This window comes from Balaenoptera acutorostrata, chromosome X, assembly GCF_949987535.1.
Source record: "Balaenoptera acutorostrata chromosome X, mBalAcu1.1, whole genome shotgun sequence".
In the NCBI taxonomy this organism is placed as follows: Eukaryota; Metazoa; Chordata; class Mammalia; order Artiodactyla; family Balaenopteridae; genus Balaenoptera; species Balaenoptera acutorostrata.
The window spans coordinates 47750250-47772609 of record NC_080085.1 but is presented as its reverse complement, the minus strand read 5'-3'; the positions used below and the strand labels follow the sequence as shown (position 1 = coordinate 47772609).

General features: G+C 46.4%; 1 protein-coding gene and 1 non-coding gene across 2 annotated transcripts in view; one reads left to right on the top strand and one right to left on the bottom strand.

Moving 5' to 3' along the window:
- ITIH6 (inter-alpha-trypsin inhibitor heavy chain family member 6) overlaps positions 1-22360 on the bottom strand; it is a 41699-nt gene that overhangs the window by 12270 nt on the left and 7069 nt on the right. Inside the window, 10 exon segments of the mRNA XM_057537637.1 lie at positions 1393-1428; positions 2551-2643; positions 4871-5515; positions 5518-5960; positions 5962-6716; positions 6718-6911; positions 7641-7812; positions 13864-13980; positions 19022-19191; positions 21366-21613. Of these exon segments, the coding sequence (XP_057393620.1) occupies positions 1393-1428; positions 2551-2643; positions 4871-5515; positions 5518-5960; positions 5962-6716; positions 6718-6911; positions 7641-7812; positions 13864-13980; positions 19022-19191; positions 21366-21613 (2873 nt within the window).
- Positions 9199-9271, top strand: TRNAG-GCC (transfer RNA glycine (anticodon GCC)). The gene has a single exon. It is a non-coding gene; the product is annotated as a tRNA-Gly (tRNA).

The following is a 22360-nucleotide window of genomic DNA, read 5'->3' as shown; positions in this document are numbered from 1 at the left end:
TATGGTTGCTTTACAATGTTGTGTAAAAATAAAATCATGAACCAAAAAAAAAAGAAACTCTCTGATGGGAGGTTTCCATTTTCTTATAACCTTCCTTGTTTCAGCCATACTGATTTATGTTATATTTTGCCTAGTGCTCTGTTGTCTTCCATACTGTTGCAAATCTGCAACCAAGACCTTTCAGTCCAAGAAGGAGACCTGGAACCAACAGGTTCAGAACTTCCATTTTAGAAATAGAGAAATATACTAAAATTTTAAGGCTGAGATTAACAAAGATATGCTGACCTTGTATAACCAGCTTCCTACCCTTGCTTGAGTCTCTGATTATAGTAGTCTTTTATTAGTCTTTAGCCCCTGCTTCTCTAATCTAATTATTTAGTTTGTTTTCTCTAGGGCATCACAGGATAATGGTGGTGCAGGGACTCCAACCACTCCCCATAGCCAATCCTGCCGAAATAACAACAGAAATCACCCTGGGGCCCCTTAATGAGACAGGGCAAGAGTTCTGTGACCCCAACTAAGTAGAGTCTACAAGCCCCTTGCCAGCCTGAAGAAGCTATGGAAGAGAGACCTTTGTCCTTCATCTTCCCCATAAATATTTCTTGGGGGCTACATCTCTCATGGGGTATTTGAGGAAGGAGGTAGATGCCCCTCCCAGGGTAAGCAATTGGAGATTCAATACCTGTGGACCGATACTCCAAGATCAGAATAGCAGGACAATTGAGAGAGGAGGCTGGGCCCTACCCAGATAGAAGATAAGAGACCACATAGTTCTCATTCTCAAAGTCAAGGAGATCTTCCCAACTAGAAAGGTCCTTGGAGGTCAAAAGGGGAGTGACGCCAAACTACCCATAGCCCTCTTGGGTGGAATCCATCTTGGCACACACATTGGGAGGATCCTGAGGTATACCAAATACGGACTCTGAACCAGGCAAATCAAAATGATTGGCCAAAGGAAACCCAGAAGAAATGCCCCATATAAGTGATTTAAACTACCACGAGGGTGTTAATCTCTGAGTCCACCCTGTGTCTATCCACATGTACTGTACTCTTTTTCCTTCTAATAAACAATCTACTTGTTTCACTACTTTCCATCTTTGTGGGAATTCTTTTCTGCAAAGCCTAAAGGCCAGGGCCACTGGTCTAGTGGCTAGGCTTTGGTACTCTCACTGCCACGACCTGACCTCAATCTCTGACTGGGAACCAAAACCCTGCTTCAAGTCACTGCACGCTGAGGTCACTTGAGATCAGAAGGAATGGGAGAGGAGGGGAGGGAAGGAGAGAGGAGAAGGTAGGAGGCCATGTCTATTTCCCCAGAGAGACAGTCCAGCCCCAATCCTAGTGCGCAAGCTGTCCTGTACTCAAACAGGACAGCAAGGGTGCCTGGCTTACCCGAGGATGAGAAGGTGAAGATGCTTGGCAACGTGCCTACAAAAGAGAGGGGGACTGTGTTGGTAAGAGACTGATCTATTACGTTCCTAGGTACTCTGGGGCCCCCTGGCCTCTCAGTCACCTCCTCCAAAATAAACCCCAAAATCCTGAGCTCAGCATTTAAGTCTTTTCTGATATCTAGTCCCTGCCTAGCTCTCCAGGCTTCTCTGCATGCTCCAGCCCAACTGAACTGACTATTCTTATGAGTTCCCTGCCTTATCTTGCTAGTGACCCTTTGCTTCTGTTTTTTCCTGCCACCTGGAATGTTCTCCTTCCTTTAGCTACTAAGGATCAATTTCTAGTTATTCTTCCAGGCAAACTCAAATGTTATTTTCTCTTGCTTTCTGCCTGTGGTAGGTAGAATTCTAAGATGCCCCCCAAGATTCCCCAGTATACACACCCTGTAAAATCCTCAGGATGTGATATGGTGAGTTATCACTCCCATAAATAGGTCATGTTATGTGGTGCAGTTGATGAAATAAGGAGATTATCCAAGTGGGCATGACCTAATCACATGAGCCCTTTAAATCTGGGCCTGGAGATCAGAGACAGAGATGTCAGAGGGATTTGAAGTATGAGAAGGATTTAACAGGAGGGAGATTCTCCATGGCTGTCTTTGGAAGATGGATGGGGTCACGTGGCAAGGAATGCAGGAAGCCTCTAGGACCTGAAAGTGGCCCCAGGGGCCTCTAGAAGATGAGAGTGACTGCTAGCCAACAATCAGAAAAAAACAAAAAACAAAAAAAACAAAGAAAACAAACAAAAAAACCCCCCCAAAAATCCCACAGCGATCTCAGTCTTAATACAAAGAACTGAATTCTGCCAACAACCTGAACAAACGTGGAAGACCATGAGAACTCAGTCTGATAGACACCCTGATTTTAGTCTTATGAAATCCTGAGCAGAGAACCTAACTAACTCTTGCCTAGACTTCTGGCCCATAGAACTGTGAGATAATTAATGGGAGTGTTTTAAGCTACTAAGTTTGTGGTAATTTATTATGCAGCAATGGAAAATTAATACATTGTCCCTCCTCTGGGCTCACACAATACCTGTGAAAATTCTAACTGAATGGAAATGAAAGCTCAGGGATCTTTGTCAGGGGAGCTCTTTGTTCACTTTTTGCTAGCCCTGCAGAACTTCCCTGAGATTCCATGCTGTCTCCAGCTCCTCCCAGGATCTCCTCAGAATTGCTGTCCCAATGTGGATTTTCTGCCAAGTGTAAAAGAAATAAGAGAAATCCTTCACACTCGGAGGGCAAAGATGTCCTCGGCCCACCAAAGGGGAGACTCTCCTTCTGACCAGAAGAGTCTTCATTGGCTTCCCAATCTGACCTGCACATTGCCAAGACTGAGACCTTATGTTCTCCATAGCACCTTAGTCTTTCAAGCTCAGTTATGTTCAAAATTCTTCCTTATAGCATTTACGCATGCATTCATGTGATCATTTATTTATTCATTCAGGCACCGTTCAAGCATCAGGGATATGGTGGTGAAAAAGTCAGTCATGATTTCTGACCTGGTGAAGCTCATATTTTGGTTGGGAAGGCAGGCATGAATGAAATTATAATTACCAATGGTGACAAATGCTATAAGAAAAAAGAGCAGATTGATGGAGGGAGTTGCAGATCCTTGACGTAGTCTGGGGCAGTAGGAAGGGGTGAGAAGGACATTTGACCTGAGATTTAAGGCATGAGCTGGAGTTTGAGTGGCAATGGAAGAGATGAGGGTGGTAGGTAGGGAGCAGGGCAAGGCAGGTCAGAGCAATTTTCAAGCAGGGGGAACAGCTTGGAAGAGGTCCCTGAGTGGAGGCAGGGATGGGGGTAAGGCCCATTGGAGGAACAGGAGGCCATTGGGGCTTGAGTTCAGAGGGTGAGTGGGAGAAGGTGAGGTCAGAGAGGTATGGGATAGAGGGCAGATCATGCAGGGCCTTGAAGCTCATAAAGAGGACTTTGGACTTTATTCTAGGTATGATAGGAAACCTTTGAGAGGAGTTAAGTAGGGAAGGGACATGAAGTGATCTATGTTTTTAAATGATCGCTTTTGGCTTCCCTGGTGGTGCAGTGGTTAGGAATCTGCCTGCCAATGCAGGGGACATGGGTTTGAGCCCTGGTCCGGGAGGATCTCACATGCCACAGAGCAGCTAAACCCGTGTGCCACAACTACTGAGCCTGTGCTCTAGAGCCTGCGAGCCACAACTACTGAGCCTGCATGCCGCAACTACTGAAGCCCATACATCTAGAACTCGTGCTCCACAACAAGAGAGGCCACCGCAGTGAGAAGCCCACGCACCACAATGAGGAGTGGCCCCTGCTCGCCGCAGCTAGAGGGAGCCCGCGTGCAGCAACGAAGACCCAACACAGCCAAAAATAAAAATAAAATAAAATAAATAAATTTATAAAAAAACAAAAAATGATCCCTTCGGCTGCTGGGGGAGAATGGCCAAGAGAATATCTCAAGAGAGGAAGCAAGAAAACCAGTGAGGAGGCTGGAACAGTTTTGTTGGTGAGGCACAATGGTAGTCTGCCCTAGGATAGTGACAATTGGGGTAGTGAGAAGTGGGTGCATTTGACAAACATATTAAAGATAACAGTGTCAGGAATTGAAGATGGATGGGATATCGGGAGGGAGGGTGGTGAAGGAGAGGGGTATGTCAAGGATGTCATGCCCAAATTTCTATCTCTATGACTTACTGTCACCACCAACTGGTTCTGATCCTACCCTACAAGGTCACCCCAGGAAATGTCACTCCTCTCAGGAAGGCGAATTGTGAAGTGGTGAATCACATTCAGCATGGGACCAGATTATGTAGGTTCAAATCTCTTACTAGCTATGTGATGTGGAACAAGTTACTTCACTTCTCTGTGCTTCAGTTTCCCCATGAGTAAAATGCAGATATTAAGAGTTTTTGGTGAGGATTAAATGAGGACTACAAGTACAATATGTAGAGCAGTACCTGCACATAGGAAGAGCTAAAAAATGTAAACTGTTATTATTTCACAGTCTTTGGGAAATTTAAAGACAACTGTCATCACCTTCCCCAATTTTTATATCCCTTTCATTAAGCAGGGCTGTTCACAAAATAACCAATCAGAGCTGACTTGCCCAGTGATGCTCCAATTTATAACCCCACATCCCTTCTCTGCTTGGGAAGCATGAGCAATTCTCTTGTCCAACAAAGCAAATGTCAAAGCCATAGCTTGGCCAGTCCATTTCTGTGAATTCCTGAGTCTTAACATCCCTTCTCTCCCAGGGCCTCTAATTCTGTGCCTATGTGCTGAGGCCCAGAGAAGTTAAGTAGCTGGTTCAAAGTCTCAAAGTAAGCAAGCAAGCAGCTTGAATCACAAGAATCTGCACAAGCTTTGTATACTTCTAGTTCCTGGTTCTCTCTATTCATACTGCCCCCCCTTGTGGTTTGACCTCTTGCCCATGGCACTCACCATCTTTGTCAGGAGTGAGGAAGGTATAGAAAGCCGGTGGGTTCAAGGACTCCACAAATTTGGACTCCTCCATTAACTCAGACAGCAGCTATAGCTCCTCAGGGATAAGGAGCAGGCTGACCGCCTCAGGGAGGGTGCTAGAAGGCAGCAAGACTGGCAGGTTTGGGGGATTGCCTTCTGGCATAGACCTGGAGCTATTGGGTAAGCCCATCATCGGGACTCCTGACACAGATGGTCCCAGAATTTTCCTGGTGCATTGGGGCTCCGGCAACAGGTCATGCTGATGCCAGAGCCTTCCAGGGGGCAGCAGAGAGGGCAGGGTGGGGTGAAAGAGAGTAGGGAGGGGTTCTCCAAGGACAGAAATTGTCATGGAACTGCTGGGACTTGTAGGACTTGAGATAGTGCTCGGAAGTATGCTAAGGCTCTGAGGAGGTGAGGACCTGAGTTTGTCAGGCCTGGGGGGTAATGAGATTTTGGGTTTATTGGGGATTATTGTTTTAAGTTTGGAAAGTGATAAGCTTAGGGGAGTTTGGTGAGGTGGGGCACTAGGTTTAAGAGGTGATGGGATTTTAGGGGTCTTGGATAAGAGGATCCCTGGTCTAGGGTACGGCAGGTTGTTTGGGGTCTTAGGAGCAGGAACCCTTATGGGTATTTGACAACCTGATATGTGGAGACTCCAGCCCTAGGCTGTGACAGGCTTTTGGGTGACTGTGATGTAAGTACCCCAGGTTGGGGGTGTGATGGGGCATCTAGTTTAGGTTGTGATGGAGAACCAGGTTTGGAATGCAGCAGAGTAACATGTTCCATAGAGCCAGCTTTGGGCTGGGCTGGGGTGCTAGGATTCAGAGGTGGGACTTGTGTCTTGGAATTCATTGGTAATAGGGTACCAGAATTCTGATGTAATGGTGTGCTGGGCTTCAGAAGCAATAGGCCACCAGAATTTGAGGGCACAATGGCAGCAGGTGGTATCCTAAATGTTGGCTGAGCCAAGTTGCCAGAATCCTGTTGTGCTGGAATTTGGGGCTTTGGGTGTGTGAGGGTGGATGGGGTACTAGGGCTCTGACCCAGTGGCTCCAACTCCTTGGAACTGGGCAGGAGTAGTTGAGGATAAGTAGAACTTTGGTTTCAGAAGCCTTGATTTGGGAGAAACCTTGGGAACCAAGGCTGGCTGGGCTGTGCCTGTCCTTAGGCCATAACTGCTGGTGGATGAGGGCATGATGGTGCCTAGTCCATCTGCGGTGGAAGTCTGTTTTCTGACTTCTTCAGTGGCTTCTTTGGGCTGCACCATGACCAGTGAAGTCAGAGGTGTGACAAAATCTTATTCAAAGGACAGGTTGAGGACTTTGGTAGCCAGCAGGTGGTGAGTGCTGGCATCGTGAGCTTGGAAGTGTGCCTCCAGCAGTTCTCCAAAGGTGATGTCGGCCCAGAGGCAGCGTATGAAGTGGGCTACATTGGGGGCTGGCTCCCCTGGGCAACCAAAGACCTTCTGGCTGCTGTTGGTGGCCACCTCACTGTGGTGGGCCACGAGAAGCTGACCCCTGGGGCCACGGGTTGCCAGGTAGATGTCCAGTTCCTGCTCGCCTGGTTGCACTTGGCCTGCCACCACCAGCTCTGAACCACCAAAGTAGTTGGGGGAAAAGGCCCAAGGGGAGGCGCCAATCAAGCCACCCAGGTAGTCCAGATGCACATCTACCAGCAGAGGCATGGAGATCTCTTCATAGAGGCCCTCCAGCTGTAGGGCTGTGTTGGTGTCCTTATATATGCGCCAGGATGCTCCTTGGTTCTCCAGGGACAAGCGACGCGGCAGTGGGAAGTCAGCATCATCCCCAAAGGCCAAGCTGACCTTGGGACACTCTGTTGTCCAGTGCCTGACGGATGTTGGAGAGGATCACAGTGGGAGTCGTCACTCCAGCCGTGGGCTCCCCATCTGTCAGGAAGATAATGAGAGTGATCCTCCCCACACTGGGGCCCCTCCCAGGCTCCTGGTTGCTATGGTTCAGCACTGAAGCAGCTGCCAGCAGAGCTGCATTGATGTCAGTCCCTAATTGGAGAGCAGACTGTGAGACCATTTTTTCTAGTAACTTCTACCCCCATTGGACACACTGGGTACCTCACCAACCTCCCAGGCTCAGTCATATCTCCTTATCTTTGCTCACACTGTTTCCGCTGCTTATCCTTCCCAAATCCCCACCCCCACACAGTCTCCCTGAAATCTGACAGTGGGGCCCACATGTCCTTGGTTTTTATCACTCCCTGTCTCAGACTGCTCTGACTGTTTCCTGGGGGGATGTCTCATTCGCTAGTCAGATTGGCAGATCCCCAAGGATAGCATCTCCACCTCCATGCTACAGGGGAAAAAAAGGCTGAGTTGTCAGGAGGTGGTGGGTGGGGGAGACTTCAGTAATCGTCTGAGAGAGGATTGATCAGAAGCCAAAATCAGGGCAGCAGCTTGCTCAAATACTTAGAAATAAATATCTAGATTATTGATACAAAATAAAACAAAAGTTTCAGCAAATTCTTTTGAGTATGTGCTTTAAAGAGGAGGAAATTCAGCCCCAAAGAGGAATGTGTCCTAAAATACATGGATATTTAGCTGTGCTCTTTCCACTAGGCAAAGAAACACAGAAGGAAAAAGGGACATATTTGTGTAAAATGTAACAGTGGTATTTCAGACATTATGAGAGGTGAAGTGGATGGGTGCATGAAGGGAGGGTTTCAGGAATTTCCCATGTCACCACAGCCTGCCAATTTGGATGGGTAGGTCTAACACAACCAGCAGCTTCCATGTGCCCCAGGTAGTCCTTGGCACTGTGGACATTCTGGATGGTGGCCTGGATGGAGCTTCTGGCTTTCCAGACACTAACTGTGTCAGAAAAGGAGATGATGTTGAGGTAGTCGCTGGCCGGCAGGTTACCAAGGATCACACTCATGGCCTTTTTAGTCTGTGGGATATAGATGATGTGAAGGAGATGGACCAAGACTTGAGGTCTTGTTCAAGACTGAAAGGCTCTTTCTATACAAGGTACTGAGGTCTAAGTGTTGTATGGTTTTAATGTTCTCTGACTCCAGCACTTTAAGTCTAGGATTCTTAGGTCAAAATGCTCTATAGGCTCTAATGGCTCAAAGCCTAGAACTGTACTGTCCAATGGTAACTGCTAGCCACATGTAGTTATTTAAATGTAAATGTAAGTTAGTTAAAATTAAAGAAAAAGTTAAAATTCTGTTTCTTCATTTGCAGTAGCCACATATCAAGGGTTCAAGAACCTCATGTGGCCAGTAGCTACTGTACTGGACACTGTTTAGAACATTTCCATCATCAAAAAAGTTCTACTGGACAGTGGTGGTCTAGAAGGTTCAAGTTCTACGCTTTCAGAGAGCTAGGATTCATGTGTTCTATGGTTTCTGAACCCATGATCAAGGATTCAATGATTCGAGGGCCCTAAAGTTTAAGAGCTTTACGATTCCAGGTATTTATAGCTACCTTTCAATGACTTTGCATGCTTTGGTTCTCTGTTCTCTCTAATCTGTTCTTCTACCTCAATTTCTGTTTCTTCCAGTCTGGTCTTCTCACCAGCCTCCAGATAACCTAGATTCCATTTCGTCTCCACAACTTTGTCCTTTACTTATTCATATCTTCATAGTTCCTTCAGTTGCTCTTTCTCTGGGCAGCCCTTCCTTGATTGCCTAGTCTGATCCATGCCCTTCACACCCAGATATTCCCTGTCCCACATTATTTGCTGACTATCTTACGTGGAATATTTTCATTCTCCATACAGATCTTGAGTCCTCTGAGAACAGGGCTTAGATTGCTACTTCCTCTTGGCTCCCTTCTCCATGACAATATTTAGTATAGAGCTACGCTCAGGGAATACAATATGTAGGTTCTAGTATTAGGGTACCATTTATAGGATACTTGCTATGCTCCTGGCACTGTACTTTAGATGCATCAGCTCATTTCATCTTCACAGCAACACAATGAATAAGGTACTAATATTATCCTCATTTTACAAGAGATGACATTAAGGCTCAGAGAGTGGAGTGGCTAGCTCAGGGTCACACACCTAGTCATTGATGGACCAGGGACTCAAATCTGTATTTTGGAGGTGGTAAATCCAGTGATTTTAAGCATAATATACACCTTCAACCTTTTATAGAGGTGTGGATTCTAGAAACCACAGGAAGGACATTTGTGGCTTGCTTTTCTCTACATCTTAAACTGATAGAAGATGCCTTGAATGCTTTTAAGTGGATCAGAAACTTTCCTGCCACAAGATGAACTCAGGGGATAGGTCACACATTCTGGGATCAGGAGCTGAGCACCAGGGACTTCCCTGGTGGTCCAGTGGCTAAGACTCCGCACTGCCAATGCAGGGGGCCCCGGTTCAATCCCTGGTCAGGGAACTAGATCCCACATGCCACAACTAAGAGTTCTCATGCGGCAACGAAGATCCTGCAACTAAAAAAAAAAAAGATCCCACATGCTGCAACTAAAAAGATCCCGCACGCCACAACGAAGATTACACATGCTGCAACTAAGACCCGGAGCAGACAAATAAATAAATAAATAAATAAATAAATAAATAAATAAATATATATTTTTAAAAAAAAGGAGCTGAGCACCATATTCCTGCTTCCATTAAGAGGGCTGACACATAAAGGATGGCCTTCCCTGAGAATCTCCTGTTATCCAGGAACAGATTACGTTTTTAAAAGTATGTTGTTTAATCTCCTATTACTTTGAGATTTTCCAGCTATCTTTCTGTTGCTGATTTCTACTTTTATTCCATTTAGTCTGAGAGCATACTTTGTATGATGTATATTATTTTAAATTTGTTAAGGTGTGTTTTATGGCCCACAATGTAGTCTATCTTGGCAAATATTCCACGTGAGCTTGGGGCAAATGTGCATTGTGCTGTTGTTGGATGAAATGTTGTGTAGGTGTCAGTTAGATTCAATTAAATGATGGTGCTGTTCAGTTCAACAATGTCCTTATGGATTTTCTGCCTGCTGGATATGTCCATTTCTGATATAGGGAAGTTGAAGTCTCCAACTATAATAGTGGATTTGTCCATTTATCCTTGCAGTTCTATCAATTTTTGCCTCGTGTATTTTGGCACTCTAATGTTAGGTGCATACACATTAAGGATTATTATGTCTTCTTGGAGAATCGACCCTTTTACCATAATATAATGTACCTTTTAATCCCTGACAATTTACTTGCTCTGAAGTGTACTTGGTCTGAAATTAATATAGCTGTTCCAGCTTTCTTTTGATTAGTGTTAGCATGGTATATGTTCTTTGCATCCCATTACTTTTATCTATCTGTGTCTTTATATTTAAAATGGGCTTCTTGTAGAAAATACAGTTGGTTTTTGTTTTTGTTTTGTTTTAATTGACACTGGCAGCTTCCGTCTTTTTTTTTTTTTTTAATTTTGTTATGGTAAGAACACTTAACATGAGATCTAGCCTTTAAAATTTTTTTTTAATTTTTATTTATTTATTTATGACTGTGTTGGGTCTTCATTTCTGTGCGAGGGCTTTCTCTAGTTGCGGCAAGTGGGGGCCACTCTTCCTCGCGGTGCGTGGGCCTCTCACTATCGCGGCCTCTCTTGTTGCGGAGCACAGGCTCCAGACGCTCAGGCTCAGTAATTGTGGCTCACGGGCCCAGTTGCTCCGGAGCATGTGGGATCTTCCCAGACCAGGGCTCGAACCCGTGTGCCCTGCATTGGCAGGCAGATTCTCAACCACTGCGCCACCAGGGAAGCCCTTACCCTTTTAAATTTTGAAGCAATTTTTAAGTCGGCTGTACTGTTGTTTTTTTTTTTTAACATCTTTATTGGAGTATAATTGCTTTAAAATGGTGTGTCAGTTTCTGCTCTATAACAAAGTGAATCAGCTATACATAAACATATTATATGGAAGCTTCTGCCTTTTAATTGGTGTATTTAGACAAGTCATCATTAAAGTGATTACTGATATAATTAGATTAATACTTGCTATATTTTTAACTGTTTTCTCTTTGTTTCCCTTTTTTTTTCCTTTGTCTCCTACTCTTTTCCTGCCTTCTCTGGCTTCAGTCGAGTGTTTTATATGGTCCCATTGTCTCTTGTCTCTTAGCATATCCATTATGTTAAGAAAATTTCTTAGTGGTTGCCCTAGAGTTTGCAACATGCCTTTACAACTAATTCTAGTCCACATTCAAATAACACTATACAGCTTCATGAATAGTTCAAATACCTTGTGACAGAGTAGTCCAATTCCTCTATCTTGTCCTTTATAACATTGCTGTCATTAATTTCAATTATCAGTAAACTATATTCACTGAATACATTGTTATTATTATTTTGAACAAATCATTATCTGTTAGATCAATTAGTTAAAAAATAAAATATATTATTTTACTTCTATTTATTCTTTCTCTAACAATCTTCATTTCTTTATGTAGATCCAAGTATCTGAGCTATCCCATTTTCTTTCTCTATGGAGAACTTCTTTTAACATTTAGCTGTGCAAGACAGGTCTACAGGTGAAAATTCTCTCAATATTTGTTTGGCTGCTAAAGTCTTTATTTTTCACTTTGGAAGGACAATTTTCCTGCATACAGAATTCAAAGTGAGTGGTTTTTTCCTTCAACACTTTGAATATTTCACTACACTCTCCTTTTCCTTGCATGGTTTCTCAAGAGAAATTCAATGTAATTCTTATTCTTGTTCCTCTATAAGTAAGATATTATTTTCTGTGGGCTTTTACAGGATTTTCTCTTTGTCTTTAATTTTCTGCAGGTCGAATAGGATATGCCTACATGCACATTTTTTGGTATTTATCCTGCTTAGTGTTCTCTGAGCTTCCTGGACCTGTGGTTTGATGGATGTAATTTGTTTTGGAAAATTTGTATCTGTTATTCCTCCAAATATTTCTTCTGTTACTTTCTCTCTTTCTTTTCCTTATGGTATTCCCATTACACATGTTACACTTTTGTACATGTACACAGTTCTTGGATATTTTGTTTTTGTTTTTTTTAAACATCTTCATTGGAGTATAATTGCTTTACAATGATGTGTTAGTTTCTGCTCTACAACAAAGTGAATCAGCTATACATATACATATATCCCCATATCTCCTCCCTCTTGTGTCTCCCTCCCACCCTCCCTATCCCACCCCCTCTAGGTGGTCACAAAGCACTGAGCTGATCTCCCTGTGCTATGTGGCTGCTTCCCACTAGCTATCCATTTTACATTTGGTAGTATATATAAGTCCATGCCACTCTCTCACTTCGTCCCAGCCTACCCTTCCCCCTCCCTGTGTCCTCAAGTCCATTCTCTACGTCTGTGTCTTTATTCCTGTCCTTCCCCTAGGTTCTTCAGAACTATTTTTTTTTTAAGATTCCATATATATATATTTTCATTCTTTTTTCTCTTTGCTTTTCAGTTTGGGAAGTTTCTATTGTCATATCTTCAAGTTCATTGATTCTTTCTTTGGCCATGTTCAGTCTCCTAATGAGCCCACCAAAGGCATTTTTCATTCCTGTTACAGTGTTTTATATTTCTAGTATTCTTTTTAATTTTCTTAGGATATCTATCTCTGCTTAAATTTGCCATCTGTTCTTGTATGTTGCCCACTTTTCCCATTAGAACCCTTAGCATATTAGTCATCCTTATTTTAAATTCCTGGCCTGATAATTTCCAAACTCTGCCATATCAATTTGGTTCTGATGCTTGATTCATTTCTTCAGATTGTGTTTTTCCTTTTAGCACTCTTTGTATATTTTTGTTGAAAGCCAGACATGAGGTATGAGGTAAAAGGAACTGAGGTAAATAGACCTTTAGTGTGAGGTTTTATGTTTATCTTGTTAGGAGTTAGGTTGTGTTTGTTGGTTGCTGCATTTGCGGGTGTCAGAGGCTAAAATTGTTTCTAGAGTCCTTGTTTTTGTTTCCTATGTTGTCTTGGGTTTACCTAGAGACTCTTCCATAAATAGAGTACAGGCTTCCAGTTCTTTCAACTGTAACCTCCTGCTTTTACACAGGAACCCAGCTGATATGGTGGTCATGCATGGGGGGAGGAGAAACATTCTATAGTTCTAGGATTAGGTCTCAGTCTTTTAGGGCACCTAGCCCCTGGAATATGCTCATCATAACTTCTTTCAGCTTTTTTCCTGCCTTAGATGAAATGGAAAGACTAAAAAGGTTTGGAGTTGGGTATATCCCTTCCCATACATTAAAGGCTAGAGGAGACAGTTTTCAATACTTCCCTTCTCCCAGTATGGTTATATTCTCATAAAACACAAGTCAGTTAGCCTCAGGTCCCATGGACTCTGTGGTTCAAAATGTAAAGGTAAAAAAGGTTACACTATCCCAAGACACTAGAACTGTATATTTCTAGAACCACAGAGTACTATGGTTTGAAACGCTGCTTCCAGAACTTTATGGATTCAGGCTCTAAAGTCAAAATCTCTTTGGCCTATGGCTCCAGGATTCTGTTTCAAGGGTGCTCTTGTAGGTGGGGTACAAGACTGAAGCCTAGATGGGCCCAGGACTCTATGGCTTCTAAGCACTATAAGGCCAGTGCACTGTATTCTTCTGACTATATAGTCAAACAAAACCAAGCAACACAAAGCTGTGGTCCCTTGACAGTTCTGAATCTAAAATGACTACAGTTTTAATGTTGTTGACTCAGGCTTTATGATGCCAGAGTACTCTAGCCCAAAGTCTCTATGACTCTGGGCCTTTATGAGACCTGGAGGTTTGTGGTTGAGGCTCATGATGGGTTCAGGCCCCATAGTCCTATGTTTCAGTGTTCCTAGGATTCTGTGGCTCCATGTCTACATGGCTCCTGATATGTAAGGTACCAAGACTCTAAGGTAGGCCTAGGCCTATAAGGTCCAAAGGTGATGGGATGGCAGGGTGTCTTGTTTCAGGGAACCACTGTACCAGCACTCTCTGCTTTCTGAGCTTTCTAAATCAAGAGCTATGAACGATCCCCAGGGTCCTTGTTACCTGCTTCATTTTGGTACCAAACATGGAGCCGCTCGCGTCAATAACAAGCACCACGTTTTTCTCAACAGGTGGAAGGCTTCTGGGTGCAAAGTAATGAACAAAATAGCCATCGCAAATCTGGAAAAAAAGAAGTGGAATCAACAAAAACTGTGAAAGCCAGTCTAAATCAAGTCCCCTCTTATTTTGCTGCATAAAACCCTGCTCTTTTCCTTCCTAGGCCTTATCACTGTTGCTATTAAATAGGCATTTGTGGGATTGTTTGCTCAATGTCCATCTCCTCCACCAGAAGTGTATCTCTGCTGGTCAGGCTGCCAGCCCAGGGCCTGCCCCTGAGCTGTGGAGAAAATGAGACTGGCTTGTGGCCCAAGGCTCCAGGGATCAGGATCTCTGTAATATGTGAGTTCCTGTCTGTGAGAGCTGGGCTTGCATAGTCTTGAGGGCCCCTAGGGACGTTTTGCCTGGGCTCCAGGAACTGAGAGTGTTGTTTTAACCTCCCTCTATAGAGTGAGCCTGAGGCCCGGCTCCATTGCTGCCAGGGGCTGGGAGTTTGCAGGGCCTCCCTCTCCTCCTTAAACCTCCTTTCTGCTGTTGCTGGGCAGAGCAGGGAGGGGAGGAGGGAGCAGAGGCTGAGTGAGCTATTTGTTCAGAGGGGATTGGTTAGACCAGGTGCAGATGCCTTGGGCTATCGGGGATATGATTGGCTGCTGACCCCCTTCCCCCACTCCATCTCTCCTTCTGCAGAGCCTGGGGCCTGGGACAGTTGAGGGAAGCGGAGGGGGAAGCTGGAAGGGCCCCCAGGACCAGTGGCAGCTCAGCCTAAGGAAGTATAGGCTTGCTGAGGGTCTGTGCTGCCCAGGAGCCTGAAGCAAGTTCTGTCCTGGGATAACCAGCTTATTCTCCTCTCAGCCCTTCAGGCATTCTCTGGTCACAAAGCTGGACACACTATCTCCTCCCGTCTTGGAGGGCGGGAGGGGGGTGGTGGAGAGCAGGAAGGAGATGGGAGGACATCTTGCTCTTCCCCTCCACCCCAGCCTTTGAATTAATTCACAAGCACAAGCGTAGGCTTTGTCTGCACTTTTTCCTGGCACTCTACAGCAGTTCCCCAAGCCCTGGGTCAACCATCCTGCAATTGCCCAAGCCACAGGCAGAGTCCAGCTGTCCTTCTGTGTTCTTCCCATACCTGGGTAGGTGAGAGCTTCTGGGAAAATCACATTCCTACCTCTCCATGGTCCCAGGCTCACCAGTGGCCCCACACCTCACATCCTATTATATAAACCAGAGGCATGACCCAGGTCACCAACCTCTCACACTCCCTTCAGCTGTCATGCCACCCCATTCTCAGGAAATGCCTCCCCTCCCTCCTCATGAAAAAATTAAGGGCACCAGGCCATGTCCCTTGGACTGCCCACCCCACCCTTGCACAGGGTCCACACACCTATATGCCTCCTCCCTCTACTGAAAGGCAAAACAATCCTTCCCTGACCCCATGCATGCCCAGCCTCCAGTACCTCCTCCACCAGCCAGACTCCTACTCTCCAACCCAGCCCATGCACCCGACTGGGTCTTCTTTAGAGTTTAAAAATGTTAGGGTTTCCCTGGTGGCGCAGTGGTTGAGAGTCTGCCTGCCAATGCAGGGGACATGGGTTTGGGCCCTGGTCTGGGAGGATCCCACATGCTGCGGAGCAACTGGGCCCGTAAGCCACAACTACTGAGCCTGCGCGTCTGGAGCCTGTGCTCCGCAATAAGAGAGGCCACGATAGTGAGAGGCCCGCGCACCGCGATGAAGAGTGGCCCCCGCTCGCCACAACTGGAGAAAGCACTCGCACAGAGGCGAAGACCCAGCACAGCCAGAAATAAATAAATAAATAAATAAATAAATTAATTAATTAATTAAAAAAATTATGTTGGTGTCTTTTCCATCCACTAAGACAACCTCCATTCATCCCGATCCCACCCAAACTTCAAATCAGCTCCTTTCTCCCCAGTAGCATGCCAAGGTAATGAACTCGACAGCTGTAATGCTCTTCTCACCTCCGGTTTACTCCTCTGCCCACTGCAGACTGGCTTCCAGCCCCACCGCTGATCCATCTCTCACCAAAGGTAGCAACGACCAGTTGGTTGGAAAACTCAGTGGGTGTGTTTCAGTTCTCATCAGACTGCACCTCCCTGATATATTATTTCACAATTGACAATCACTTCTGGTCCTCAGAAGAATCTTTTCCCCTGAGATTCAGAGATGATGAACGCTCCTTATTCTCCTGCCAGCTCTCAGGCCCATCGGATTCAGTCTCTTTCTTCAGCTGCATTTCCCCCCCTGTCCCTTAAACAGTGTTGCCTAATATTTGTCTGTCATGGCATGCAAAGAAAATGATTACGTTTGTGTAGCACAGTGGAGGGAAGTGGTGGGGATTTAGAGCCCTGAATAGGCTGATGGCAGCTCGTGGGGCCAGATACCCCAAGGGCTGTGGAGATCAATAGCTCCTAGACTGGGAAGCTCTACCTTAGCAACTGCCGTCCTGGATCTGTTCTTCCGACTCTATACATTTGGCCTGGGTCACCTCCCTAGCTCTCTTGGATTCAACCCCTGAATCTCCACTGCTGACCCCACAGCTCTTTCCCCAGTCCAATGCTCTTCACTCTTCCCCCTCCACAACTTCATACCCACTCACCATTGGACCTGTTCCCTTGGATGGCTGAAGCCTCCAATGTATGCTGCTCAAACAACAAATTCATTGCCTTCCTCCCGTCTCACCCTTGCGTGTCTTTGTCATTTAGAGGCACCATCATGCACATGGTCACTCCAGATACAAACCTGAGTGTCACCCCTGAATCCTCCTGTGTCCCTCACTCCTCACATCCAACCAGCCACAAATTCATGCTGGTTTGATCTGCTGGATATGTCTCAGGTCCACCCCTCCTCGCCATCCCAAACTAACAAAGCCCAAATTTAGGGCTCCTTTCCCTCGGGTTTCCCTCTTTCTCCTGGGGCCCCTCCCATCCATGCATCGTTGTAGCAGCTGCACGGTCTGGTCTTTCAAAACACAAACCTCATAGCGTCATTCCCTCTCAGGGCTCCCTGGGCACGTTCAACATAAATTTTATGTTCCTTATCAAGCCCCTGCAGCACTCATGGCCTTCAATCTCACCTCTGGGCATTTCTTGGGCCTCAAATCAACACTCCAGGAACTCCAATCTACTTGTAGTTCCCTACACACCCCTGGATATTTCCAGCCTCCATTCTCTGTATCATGCAGCCCTCAGTTTACTAGACTGCCTTTGCCTTCTGAGAGCCCCCTTCCCAACTTGGTACACTTCTTTGAATTCTTTAAGACCCAGGTCAGGCTCCCTGACCTCCTCACCCCTCATGATGGCTTCCATCATACTTATGTTGTCATTGACAAAGCACTTCTCATCTTGCGTCATTCTCGTGTCTCTCTGTTTCACCTGGAGACAGTGAATAAGATCTGTGTGTGATTCACTTCAGGGTTCCTGACATCAGCCAGCAGTGGGCATACCGGATTAGGTGCCCATGGAGTGAATGTGTTGGGCTTTGAAAGGCGGGCATACTCATGTAAAATGGGAGGTGAATTGAGGGGTTCTTGGTTGGGGGATGCAGGAATCATAGCACACAGTGGATGGGAGTATCAGTCGTACTATTTAATGCCTAGTTCCGTCTGTTCTATCTGTATCTTTACTCCAGGCAATGGTGGGAGAGGTAAAGAATGAACAAGCAGACAAATGCCTCAGTTCACATGTGCGTGCGCACAAACACACACACACACACACACACACACACACACACACACCCCAGAACACCAGGTTAAGGCCCTGCTGCCACCTACTGGCATGATACCCTCAGCTCCTATTCTGAGAGGGTGAATTCCTTCTATTCCCCTTACACATCAGGCCTCTGTTATACCTCTGTGCCTCTGCATATGCTATTCCCCTCTCTCTGCATGCCCTCCCCTTCATCCTATCGGTCCAGGTGGAGGTAAAGTCTATTCAGTTTTCCTATGCTAACTTAAAGGCCAACTCGTTCAGGAAGGCTCTCGTGAAACCCTCCTCAGTGGTATCCATACGTAACCCATTACAGATTTATACACAGCCCTTAGAACCTTTTATGACTGCTCTGGCTCTATGTATTGGGTTACCTCAGGATGGGACATTTCCAAAGGGAGATTACGGCTGTGTCCAACTCATTCCTGACTTCCCAGAGTCAGTGAGGGCAGGACTGGGCTAGAGCAGTTTCCTGCTTGATGGAGATGAGTCCACATATGAATGAGTAAGTAAGTGCATGAGGAGAGGTGTAACCAAAGCACTATACTAGCCCAGAGCAGAGAGAGGAATTGTACGTGGGGTGGGGTCATCATGGAGGTGGCCCTGAAGCAAGGTTTTCAGGGATGAGGAGGACACTCACCAGTGGAGAAAGGAGGGAGAAGACATTCCCAGGGCGGCAGATAGTATGAGCACATAATCAGGCACAGATGACTGGCGGGTGCAGGTGATTTGGGACATTGGTGTGTGGTGTGGCATGGTGTGGGGCAGCTGGAGGATGGTTTGTGTGCTGGAGGCAGTGAGAGGTGTGGTGGGAGAAGCAGGCTGGGACCAGACATTTCAGGCTGCCATGCAATTGTTGTTGTCAAGCCAAGGGTCCCGGATCAGCCTCTACCCCTCTGGTAGAGCGTGGGACCTCTGCACGTTCTTCGTGAGTGTGTGAGCTCAGAATTTAAGGGCTCCCTGTTTAGGCAAATGGCTCAAGTGAGGCAAAAAGAATTTTTAAAACTTAGAGACATCCAGAAAGCCCAAGAGAACATGAGAGTATCAGAGCTGCAGAAAGTGGGAGAGACTACTCACTGGCCAATGGTTGCCTTTCCAAAAGGTCTGGTTAAGAGTGGGCTATGACTTGCTTCAGTTAGGAATGTATTCAACTGGATCTTGATTCAGTTTATACAGTTCCGGGTCTCCAGCTCTTTGGGGGACATATGTGCTTCACCAGGTGTGAAGTCATGTGTCGCTACACACCGTCCTGTCCGTGTTCACTAGTCCTCACTGATCCCTAGGGAGAAGCAAACGCGCACCTTGTGGAGGCCAGCGCCTTGTTTCCCAGGCCTGTCTGACTCCAGAGCCCACGCTCTTTCCATTCTCCTGGCCCTCTCACCTGCACGTCTCCAACGATGTCCTCCATGACTACATCATACTGGACCACGAAGTCGGCCCTGATGCCTGAACTGGAGAAGGCAGACTGGTCTTGCAGTGTCGCGCAGACGGTAATTCGGACACTGGTCTCTCCCCTCTCAATCCTGGCGGATGGGGGCGAGTCAGCCTCACCTGCATGGGTGGGGAGGGGGTAGGTGGGATGGAGAGCTCGCCAGGCAGAAAGCCAGGTAAAGGGACATCAAAAGAGGCAATATCTGGGGAGGGTGAGAAGTAAGCCCTGCACCACCTGCTGCTCCTTTTGCCTGCAACGCCCCTCCACCTGCCCAAATGCTACATTCCTCTCCCAATCCTACAACCAGCTCCCCCTACTCTGCCTCTTCCACGAGCCCAGCCTGACAGACCCAGCCCCCACTCAGCTCCCAGGCTCTGGCAGCCTGGCCCTCACTCACAACTTCATCCTGGCTCATTTGCCATCCATCCCGGGAGCCCAGTCTCTGGAGGAGTGTCACGTCCCCAGGAGCCTGGATCTCCTCCCGGAGAGACCGTGTCGTGTGTGTTGTGGAGAGAGACAGATACACAGTCAGGGCCTCGGTCTCCTCCCATGCCCCTTACTGCTGTGGGAAACTGCAGCCCAGCAACGTTCTCTTCCAGATAGAATTTCATGTGTTTTCTTCCCCCTCTGGCTTCTTGACTCTCAGAATCACGTGTGTGAATAAGACTTTTAGTGCCTCATGAAATCACAGATGAACTTCTGGTCCCGGATGTTTGCTGAGCTGGCCACAAGATCAACTCCTCTGGAATTTCAGCCCAAGACAAATGTCCATTTAGACATGCCTCTGTGCCTCCTTTTTTCCAGAAAATGGAAACTAGGGAATTCTGCTCCCCGCCCCCCTTTCCTGCTACAGCTGTCAGGAAGCTTAGGGGCAAACTGAGCCCCCATACTCTCTGAGGCGCCTGCTTACATACATTCCCTTGGCTTCCTTCCTTTCAGAGGTCTTTGTTCTGTTTTATCCCCACAGGATTGGCTCTCCCCTCCGTTTTAACCTTTAAGGAGAAGGGGGGGAGGGAGCTGCCATTTATAGCTCAGGGTTTAAGCGTGCAGGCTCCAAGGACTCAGATGCTGCCTGTGGGCCCCTGGACAAGTTATTCACACTCTCTAAGCCTCAGGCTCCTCATCTGTAGCACAGGAAGGATAATAGCTCCTCTTTCATAGACAGTGTTTGTGCGAATTCAATGAGATCATTTATGTAAAGCATTTGGAACCATACTTGGATCTTAGTAAGTGCTCGATAATGCTAATGATTACAATTATCATCAGGTCTTCATTACTCTGTACCGGTGATTTGCAGAGAGGAATTTTCTCAAATTCTCACAGTGGTCCTGGGCCATCGATTGCATGTCGCCATCGTACAGACGGGAAAAGTGAAGCAGAGCCAGTGAGTGATTTGCCTGCTGCCCCACCTTTGGAGAAGGTCAAAGCTGGGATTTGAACCCAGGTCTGTGTCTGTCTCTCTCCTGTCTGTATTCCATACTGTCTCTCTGCTTCAGCAGGGTCCAAGTAGGTAGGATATCCGAAGCTAAACAGTTTAGTGAGAGTGGCCACATGACATGGGTGATTTCTCTGTGCCTGTCCACTTGTCCCTCAGCGGAGGCGTCTAGGCCGGATCAGTGGTTCTCCAATCTGACTGGACATCAAGTTCACTTGCAAATGGGTCAAAAAGATAGGTTCCTGGGCCCCTCCCCAACCTATTGAAGCAGACTCCAGGAGGGTGGGGTCCAGGAATCTGTATTCTGACAGCTCACATAGCGATTCTACTGTAGCCAGTGTGGCCTTCAAACACCTTGAGATGAAAACAAACAAACAAACAAACAAACACCTTGAGACGAAGTTTGAAGCAAGGCTGGCAGCCAGGATGTCTCTCTGGCCTACAGGGCCTGAGATGATGTCCTCTGGGGCAGCCTGCACTTCACACTGTCCTCCCATTGCCCTTCCATTCTCAGTGGTGATTCCGGAGGAAAGCAAGTGTGGCCTCTGCATCCCTTAGCATTGTCAACATATGATTTCATGGAGCTGACCCAACAACCCCTTCTCCACTTTTTACAATTTCAGGAGGGAAATCACCACTGCGGGAAATGTGGGACTTGCTGGTTTCCCACAGCTTGCAAGGATGAGACCAAGTTTGTAACCGAAATATTTTCAACTCCAAACATGCCCTCTTCTCCTTGTTTGAATGGGAAAGGAACCTAGGGCAGAAGTGGTATTAGAAGGAAGCAGCGGGAAAAGGGGCAGCTTCCCATTTAGGGAAGGCCTGTCTTATGGTTGACCTGTAGTGCTGCTCACATACTTGAGTGGGTGTTGGTGGGCAGGCGGCTGGTCCTCAGAGGTGGTACGTGAAGATAGCCAATGCCTGTCTTTTCTGGCACTGTGACCTCTACACTCAGCCTTGTCACCAATTGCCGGGGTCTCAGGCTCACCACCAGCTGGTACTGGCCCTGATGCCGCTGCAGCAGCTCCTCGTAGGCGAGAAAAAAAGTCACCTTTGTGGCTGTTGCCAGGCTGGTGAAGATGCGAAACTTCTCTGATTCTCAGTCCCTGGTCTTGAAAGGGAGGAGGATGAAAGAGATGGGATCTCATGAGGAGGAGGGGAGCTGTCAGATGACCTAGTTCTGGCTACCACCTCTCTGGCCCCAGCAGACCTGGCCAGGCTTCTGTTTCAACTAAGTCCCTCGACCACAGTTAGTTATTCACTCACCCACTTGTTAAACTGTCTCTCTCCCTCATTCATCCTCTTAAATATTCTGCCTAAGAAATTCTATCACAGGCAGCTTACCCATAAGGAAACTATGTTAATGAAAATCTGAATCTACAATAAAACAATAAGGGACTAATGATTTGTTTTATAAAAAGAGGTTTCAACTTACACACAATGCCTCTTTCCCTTCAAATAACCCCTCACACCCACCCCTCCCCCATGCTTTAGACTAAGCTTGTTTATATGGCATTAATCCCTCAGTATGCAGTAGCCAAACCTAAAGTTTCCGTGCTTGATGAAACTCTTTTGGAGGCTGGGAGGAAACATTGAAGGAAGACAATACACTTCTGCCAGCAGAATGGAACTCAGTTAGGAAACAGGATTTGATTTAGAGAAATCTCACTTGAACATAACCTTACCGGAAGATGCCAGTTCTTAAATAAGCCACATCCTGCTGGCAGAAGGAAAGTGGAAGTGGTGAAGTAAACTCCCATTTATTGAACACCTACTCTCTTATAGGTTTTGCTATTCATTAACTCACCTCATCTCCATGTAATCCTATGAAGTAGAGATCATTATCCCCACTT